We start from the raw sequence: 10,106 nt of genomic DNA on the forward strand, positions 1-10,106 counted from the left end.
GCCTTGCTGATGTCGCAGCCTTGTTAGATCAGGGTGGCCATCCACCAACCATCCACTACTCCATCCATCTGGACCATCCAGGGTTGCACGGCACTCATCAGTGAACGGGACTGTTTGAAAATTAGTCTTCATGTATTTTTTTGGCCCAATGCAGCCGTTTCTGCTTCAGAGCATTGGTTAGTGGTGGCCAAATAGAAGGTCTATGCACAGTTGCAAGACTCTGGAGGACTCTACACCTCGATGTCCTTGGGACTCCAGAGGCACCAGCAGCTTCAAATATCTGTTTGCTGCTATGTAATGGTATTTTAGCAGCTGCTCTCTTGATCTGATGCATGGATCTGGCAGAAATCTTCCTCAATATGCCTTTATCTGCACAAACCCGTCTGTGCTCTGAATCAGCCACAAATCTCTTAATAGTGCGATGATCACGCTTAAGTTTTCGTGGAATATCTAATGTTTTCATATCTCATCCAAGGCATTGAACTATTTCATTCTTTTCTGCGGCAGAGAGATCCTTTTTCTTCCCCATATTGCTTGAAAACGGTGTTCTGCTTAATAATGTGGAACACTCACCTTCAGTAGTTTTCCCTTAAATTGGGCTCAGCTGACAATCTAATGATCACAGGTGTCCGAGATTGTTTTCAGTGATCAAAAGAGCCCTGAGACACAATGCCATCCATGAGTTAAAGGGGTATTCCGCTGCTCAGAGTTTGGAACAAACTGTTCTGAATGCTGGAGCCAGTGCTGGGAGCTCGTGACATCATAGCCCCGCCCCCTCATTATGTCACGCCCCATCCCTCAATGCAAGTCTATGGGAGGGGGCGTGATGTCTGTCACGCCCCTTCCCATAGACTTGCACTGAGAGGGCTATGAGGTCATGAGCTCCCGACGCCGGTTCCAGCGTTCAGAACAGTTTGTTCAAAACGCTGAGCAGCGGAATACCCCTTTAAACTGAAAACAAAATATTTAATTTTTGTGACACTTAAATATCGTTTACATAATAATTTGGAACAGGGTGTAGTCTGCTGGTGGAGTCAATCTGTACAGCACTGACCTCAAGGTTAAAAAATCTCAGGACCTCATTGTTTTATCCTCTAATACAATAAGACTACTACCACTGCAAGAAGGCCATTTCATTGCAATTCCAGAACCCCACCCCATCCCCTTTCTCCTTTTTGGATTCCATTGTCCTGTCCTCTTAAACACTGACAGTGATAGTTTCCAAAGAGATGGCGGACATTTTATCAAACGAACAGTGGAGCAGTTGCCCATAGCAACCAATCATATTTCGTTTTTCAGAAGCTTTTTTTTTAAAAAAAATTAAGGAGTGATCTGATTGGTTGCTATGGGCAACTGCTCCACTGTTCCTTTTCACAAGGTTTGATAGATCTCTCACATGTTTTTTCAGTTGTAATGAATAGAGTGGCCTCTAATAATGGCAGCAATTGCAATGTCAATAAGGTCAGTCACCCAGCTTTCCACAGACCCTGAACTACATACTGTATAAATCAGAACTACTCAGTATGTTAAAAAAAAAAAGCCCTATCTTTGGCTGAAATGTTGCAGCTTGTGAGATGGCATGGGTAAACGAACTCTACTATTTTTGCACTATATGTAAGTGCTGAGGCCTTCTTTGGATTCTTGTCTATCTATCTATCTATCTATCTATCTATCTATCTATCTATTATCTATATATATATATTGTCTATCTCATATCTTTCTAATATTTATCTTTCTGTCTATTATCTATACATATATATTGTCTATCTCATATCTATCTAATATTTATCTATTTGTCTATTATCTATACATATATATTGTCTATCTCATATCTATCTAATATTTATCTATCCATCCCATATCTGTCTATCTATCTATATACCTACCTATCCTTTATCTCTCATCTTTCCTTCTTTTTCTATTTCTTTCTATCTCCTATCTGCCTGTCTCTCGCTCTATCTCATCTATATTTTCCAGTGCTGCAGTCTTTGAAGACATCCAGAATCAATCCTTACATTTCCTTTGGGCCTGCACATCTACAGAATTCTAATTAGCAGTTTGTTCTTATGGAAACAGCTAAGGGACATTAAAGGTAAAACCTATCTTCTCTCCCTTTCCTGTGCACTTCAATGCAATCTGTTGTTTCTTGCTATCATCCATCTCATACTGGGGGGAGGCTCTGACTGTAATGTTCTTCAATAGGAGGAAGTCCAGAATACCTCCTGCTCCCCCTGAACCCTACCTTATATCCCATATCTCCAGAGGCATATTCATACATATGTGTGACTGATATCAGCCGCTCTGAACTATTTTATAAGCTACTGCAGGCATAATGCATAGTGCAATAGGGTCGCTCCATGTAATGTATTCAGAGCACAGATACCATCTCACCACCACCCAAGAGCATGATGCATGGCGTGGAACATTCCCAGGCTCCACCAGAGCAGACATCTTGTCTTGTGACACAGGTCGCAATAGATCTAAGCATTTTATCTATAGTTCTTCATATACCACCAGCAATAATCAGAATTCTACATCTCTTGCACTGGAAACTAGATGTCAAATGCACAATAATTCCTTAGATATCCTGTAGCTATTTCCATCCCACCTCCTTTCTGTTAATATTGCAACCTTAGTGTTCTCCACCCATAAATCCCAGCCTTGAGGTTGAACGCCCAGGATAGGCAAGCATTGCAGACAATGGGAAGGGTTTCATGACTGTAGTTATTTCAATGCCCAAAGAATATGGCAGAATTTACATGCACTACCCTGCACCACATCGTCTTACACTCGCAGGTGTATTGGTAGAAGGGTGATCCTATCCCAAGGGGCTGGAACCACACATACTGGGCAAGATGAATGCATGGCAAGATATGGAACTGTTCTGCTCAGCAGCCACTCCCTAGGCTAATATATATATATGATATAATACCCCAAGAAGACAACACTCCAACATTGCTGAGACCCTTAAGATGGTATAATATCAGCTGTGCCTTGTCTTAGGAAATCCCACCCATGCAGGTGGAGGACAGACCCAGCATAGCTGTGTTGGCGCAGGGTCCAGTCAATGGCAGTGCCATGGTCCTGCTTCATTGTGTGATGCTGTGTCCAAGGAAATATTAACAAAGAAGAAAAATGTGGCTGCATGGATTATAGAAAACCAGACAAGGGGCAGGGTCAGACAGCATACATGCCATGTACATGCATGTGTATAGAGGAGGATGGGCTGCCTGGTACAATGCATCCATGTAGACATCTGATGGGCACCATCAGGTATCATCACCATCATCATAATATACAATACCCTTAATGCAATGGAAGGAAGGAAATATATATTCTGCTATATGCATCCAAAGAGACAGTGAACATACATTATCCTTAGCACAATCTATTCTAGCCATGTACATAGGTGGGGGCTGGGTACTGCTATATGCATCCAAAGAGACAGTGAACATACATTATCCTTAGCACAATCTATTCTAGCCATGTACATAGGTGGGGGCTGGGTACTGCTATATGCATCCAAAGAGACAGTGAACATACATTATCCTTAGCACAATCTATTCTAGCCATGTACATAGGTGGGGGCTGGGTACTGCTATATGCATCCATATGGTACATGTTAGAGAATGCACACATATCACACATTACCAGGCTAGCATAAAATGCAGAAATATGGAAAGAAACCCATATACCACACCCAGGGACCCCACAGTGTGCATGCATATTGAGGGTCTAATGATGGAGCCTGCTCTGTATAGTAGATGATAGAGGGAAAGGTGGTGCTATGGTGCCTACCTGACACGGTGCTGACCATGGTGCTGAAGGATGCGGCGTGGAGATGGTGCTGGGTGGCGGAGTACTGCAATGCTGTGGAAGGGAGAGGTAACGCCTGACTCAGCTCTAGGGGGATCCAGGCAGAGAGGGAGGAGGAGACAGAGCTGGAGGTGGGGTGGACGGTGCAGGAGAGAACAGGGTGGGGGGCTCCGGGTCACCCTCACTGGAGACACTGGGGTCTTCTCTTATAGATTCCTGCTGCTGCAAACACTAATAGAGGTGGATGGATGCACAGTCACACCCAGCACTGCTGCCTCCCCCAACACTATTGTCAAAGCCAGGACCACCCACACCCTGTGACAGTCCCACCCAACATCCCTCATCTCCTCATCTTCTGCCAGCTCTAGCTCCTGTCTGTCTGTCTGTCTGTCAATCTAATCTATCTTTTTTCTATACACATATCTACCTCATATCTATCCATCCATCCATCCACCTTTCTTTCTTTCTTTCTTTCTTTCTTTCTCATATCTATCTATCTGATCTATCTTTTTTCTATGCACATATCTACCTCATATCTATCTATCTACCTCATATCTATCCATCCATCCATCTTTCTTTCTTTCTCATATCTATCTATCTATCTATCTATCTAATCTATCTTTTTTCTATGCACATATCTACCTCATATCTATCTATCTAATCTATCTGTTTTCTATACACATATATACCTCATATCTATCCATCCATCCACCTTTCTTTCTTTCTCATATCTATCTATCTATCTATCTATCTATCTATCTACCTCATATCTATCCATCCATCCACCTTTCTTTCTTTCTCATATCTATCTATCTATCTATCTAATCTATCTTTTTTCTATACACATATCTACCTCATATCTATCCATCCATCCACCTTTCTTTCTTTCTTTCTTTCTCATATCTATCTATCTATCTATCTATCTAATCTATCTTTTTTCTATACACATATCTACCTCATATCTATCCATCCATCCATCCACCTTTCTTTCTTTCTTTCTCATATCTATCTATCTATCTATCTATCTATCTATCTGATCTATCTTTTTTCTATGCACATATCTACCTCATATCTATCTATCTACCTCATATCTATCCATCCATCCATCTTTCTTTCTTTCTCATATCTATCTATCTATCTATCTGATCTATCTTTTTTCTATGCACATATCTACCTCATATCTATCTATCTACCTCATATCTATCCATCCATCCATCTTTCTTTCTTTCTCATATCTATCTATCTATCTATCTATCTAATCTATCTTTTTTCTATGCACATATCTACCTCATATCTATCTATCTAATCTATCTGTTTTCTATACACATATATACCTCATATCTATCCATCCATCCACCTTTCTTTCTTTCTCATATCTATCTATCTATCTATCTACCTCATATCTATCCATCCATCCACCTTTCTTTCTTTCTCATATCTATCTATCTATCTATCTAATCTATCTTTTTTCTATACACATATCTACCTCATATCTATCCATCCATCCATCCACCTTTCTTTCTTTCTTTCTTTCTTTCTCATATCTATCTATCTGATCTATCTTTTTTCTATGCACATATCTACCTCATATCTATCTATCTACCTCATATCTATCCATCCATCCATCTTTCTTTCTTTCTCATATCTATCTATCTATCTATCTATCTAATCTATCTTTTTTCTATGCACATATCTACCTCATATCTATCTATCTAATCTATCTGTTTTCTATACACATATATACCTCATATCTATCCATCCATCCACCTTTCTTTCTTTCTCATATCTATCTATCTATCTATCTATCTATCTACCTCATATCTATCCATCCATCCACCTTTCTTTCTTTCTCATATCTATCTATCTATCTATCTAATCTATCTTTTTTCTATACACATATCTACCTCATATCTATCCATCCATCCACCTTTCTTTCTTTCTTTCTTTCTCATATCTATCTATCTATCTATCTATCTATCTAATCTATCTTTTTTCTATACACATATCTACCTCATATCTATCCATCCATCCATCCACCTTTCTTTCTTTCTTTCTCATATCTATCTATCTATCTATCTATCTATCTATCTGATCTATCTTTTTTCTATGCACATATCTACCTCATATCTATCTATCTACCTCATATCTATCCATCCATCCATCTTTCTTTCTTTCTCATATCTATCTATCTATCTATCTGATCTATCTTTTTTCTATGCACATATCTACCTCATATCTATCTATCTACCTCATATCTATCCATCCATCCATCTTTCTTTCTTTCTCATATCTATCTATCTATCTATCTATCTAATCTATCTTTTTTCTATGCACATATCTACCTCATATCTATCTATCTAATCTATCTGTTTTCTATACACATATATACCTCATATCTATCCATCCATCCACCTTTCTTTCTTTCTCATATCTATCTATCTATCTATCTACCTCATATCTATCCATCCATCCACCTTTCTTTCTTTCTCATATCTATCTATCTATCTATCTAATCTATCTTTTTTCTATACACATATCTACCTCATATCTATCCATCCATCCACCTTTCTTTCTTTCTCATATCTATCTATCTATCTAATCTATCTTTTTTCTATGCACATATCTACCTCATATCTATCTATCTACCTCATATCTATCTATCCATCCATCCATCTTTCTTTCTTTCTCATATCTATCTATCTATCTAATCTATCTTTTTTTCTATGCACATATCTACCTCATATCTATCTATCTATCTATCTATCTAATCTATCTGTTTTCTATTCACATATCTACCTCATATCTATCCATCCATCCACCTTTCTTTCTTTCTCATATCTATCTATCTATCTATCTATCTATCTACCTCATATCTACCCATCCATCCACCTTTCTTTCTTTCTCATATCTATCTATCTATCTAATCTATCTTTTTTTCTTTACACATATCTACCTCATATGTATCCATCCATCCACCTTTCTTTCTTTCTTTCTTTCTTTCTTTCTTTCTTTCTTTCTTTCTTTCTCATATCTATCTATCTATCTATCTATCTAATCTATCTTTTTTCTATGCACATATCTACCTCATATCTATCTATCTATCTACCTCATATCTATCTATCCATCCATCCCTCCATCCATCTTCTCTTTCTTTCTTTCTCACATCTGTCTATCTATCTATCTATCTATCTATCTATCTAATCTATCTTTTTTATATACACATATCTACCTCATATCTATCCATCCATCCATCTTCTCTTTCTTTCTCATATCTATCTATCTATCTATCTATCTATCTATCTATCTATCTATCTATCTCATATCTATCTCATATATATCTATTTTCTATCCACATATCTATCTATCTATCTATCTATCTGTCTGTCTGTCTGTCTGTCTGTCTGTCTGGCTATCTATCATTCTCATATCTATTTATCTAAAATCGAGAGAGAAGATCACTACTTATGTGGATTCCTTAGAGCTCCTATCTATCTATCTATCTATCTATCTATCTATCTATCTATCTAACTATCTGTCTATCTATCTCATATCTATTTATCTAAAATCGAGAGAAAAGATCTCTACTTATGTGGATTCCTTAGAGCTCCTATCTATCTATCTATCTATCTATCTATCTATCTATCTACATAAAGAAGCCTCTGACCTGGGCCCTCTCTGCTGCTTTGCACCAAAGATTTTCTCCTATACTGAGGTGCTGCTCAACCTGGACTTTCGCTTTATCTATCTATATATCCACAGGATAGGGGATAAGTAGCTGATTACGGGGGTCCGACCCCTGGGACCCCCTGCGATCGCCTGAACAGGCCCCAGCGTTCAGTGAGGAGCACATACTGCAGACACAAGTACAGCACTTCGGCATCATCGGCGTACAGTACAGCATCATCGGCGCTCCAATAGAAATGAATGGAGCGTGTGCCATCTACTGATAGACGACATGCACACCTTAATGCATGGGTCCCGTCCCGGAGATCGCGTGGGGTCCCAGCGGTCAGATAACCCCCCCCCCCCCCTTCCGCGTGATCAGCTACTTATCCCCTATCCTGTGAATAGGGATAAGTTAATTTTCACTGGAGTACTTCTTTAATATCTTCACATGGGGCAGATTCATCAAAACTTGTGCAGAGGAAAAGTCAAACATTTGGCCATAACCAATCAGATTGCTTCTTTCATTTTTTTATCTGATTGGCAGGGGTGGACTGACATCACTCAGGGTCCCTGGACCAAATAAAGCAAAGGCCCTCTGCAAGACTGTTCTGAATAAAACCACTATACACAGACCAGTATTTACCCATACACTGCCCATATAGTGGAAAATACCAGCTGTACACAGATCTGTATACCATATAAGTGATTATATGCAGGACCCTATAGAAGTAGATATTACCTGTACAGAGGATCTGTATACTATATAAGTGATTATATACAGGACCATATGGCGGTAAATATTAGCTGTATACAGGATCTGTATACCATAAAAGTGAATATATCCAGGACCACATAGAGGTAAATACCAGCTGTACACAGATCTGTATACCATATAAGTGATTATATACAGGACCATATGGCGGTAAATATTAGCTGTATACAGGATCTGTATACTATATAAGTGATTATATACAGGACCATATGGCGGTAAATATTAGCTGTCTACAGGATCTGTATACTATAAAAGTGAATATATCCAGGACCACATAGAGGTAAATACCAGCTGTACACAGATCTGTATACCATATAAGTGATTATATAAAGGACCATATAGAAGTAGATATTACCTGTACAGAGGATCTGTATACTATATAAGTGATTATATACAGGACCATATGGCGGTAAATATTAGTTGTATACAGGATCTGTATACCATAAAAGTGAATATATCCAGGACCATATGGAGGTAAATACCAGCTGTACACAGATCTGTATACCATATAAGTGATTATATACAGGACCATATAGAAGTAGATATTACCTGTTCAGAGGATCTGTATACTATATAAGTGATTATATACAGGACCATATGGCGGTAAATATTAGCTGTATACAGGATCTGTATACCATAAAAGTGAATATATCCAGGACCACATAGAGGTAAATACCAGCTGTACACAGATCTGTATACCATATAAGTGATTATATACAGGACCATATGGCGGTAAATATTAGCTGTATACAGGATCTGTATACTATATAAGTGATTATATACAGGACCATATGGCGGTAAATATTAGCTGTATACAGGATCTGTATACTATAAAAGTGAATATATCCAGGACCACATAGAGGTAAATACCAGCTGTACACAGATCTGTATACCATATAAGTGATTATATACAGGACCATATGACGGTAAATATTAGCTGTATACAGGATCTGTATACTATATAAGTGATTATATACAGGACCATATGACGGTAAATATTAGCTGTATACAGGATCTGTATACTATAAAAGTGAATATATCCAGGACCACATAGAGGTAAATACCAGCTGTATACAGGATCTGTATACCATATAAGTGATTATATACAAGACCATATAGAAGTAGATATTATCTGTACACAAGATCTTGTATACTATATAAGTGATTATATACAGGACCATATGGCAGTAGATATTAGCTGTATACAGGATCTGTATATAATAAAAGTTAATATATCCAGGACCATATAGAGGAAGATATCAGCTGTACACTGGATCAAAGTGATTACAGTTACATCTAGGGACTCCCAAATACTTCTTTTCTGATCATATACACCAACACAAAAGAACCAGTTATGTAAAATATCAAGTTTATTTAACATGTATTCAATTTAGACATACATTTAAAATATAGTAGGAGACATAAAATAAAGGCACTGAAATGACAAATACAGAAGAGTGGAGGAGGTATGGAGGGCGCTAGTATATGGAATCCAGGGCAAATATCACGAGATGCAATAAAAAACCAACGCTACTCAATGAAATAGAAAGTTCAGTGGTATGACCACATATACATTATCAGAGGGTGGTGTCAAAGGTATACAGCAATAACATTAGATATAAGAAAAACAGACTGGAAATTAGTAAGAAAAGTGTTACAGTGGCGCTCCGGCCGGACTCTACAGCTGTGAGCGCTCCCTGTCCCCACTGCCGGCGGGGCAGAGATTTGCATCGCGGATATGCCCGCATGTGAGTCTCAGTCCATCACTCACCTTCTTGTGTCTCTGCTCCCTGGTGTCCCCGCAGCCCCGGCGTGCGTGCCTCCGCCCCCTAGGGCGCGCTTGCACCGGAGC

The 10,106-nt window shown here is 38.5% G+C and overlaps 1 protein-coding gene across 1 annotated transcript in view; it reads right to left on the reverse strand.

Annotated features, from left to right (window-relative positions):
- STMN3 (stathmin 3) overlaps positions 1–4,084 on the reverse strand; it is a 30,031-nt gene extending 25,947 nt beyond the window's left edge. Inside the window, exon 1 of the mRNA XM_056548336.1 lies at positions 3,799–4,084. Coding sequence (XP_056404311.1) covers positions 3,799–3,817 — 19 coding nt within the window. The 5' untranslated portion in view covers positions 3,818–4,084. The remainder of the gene's footprint in view (positions 1–3,798) is intronic.
- Positions 4,085–10,106: the final 6,022 nt, after the last annotated feature.

The sequence above is a fragment of the Hyla sarda genome, chromosome 12, assembly GCF_029499605.1.
Source record: "Hyla sarda isolate aHylSar1 chromosome 12, aHylSar1.hap1, whole genome shotgun sequence".
Classification (NCBI taxonomy): domain Eukaryota; kingdom Metazoa; phylum Chordata; class Amphibia; order Anura; family Hylidae; genus Hyla; species Hyla sarda.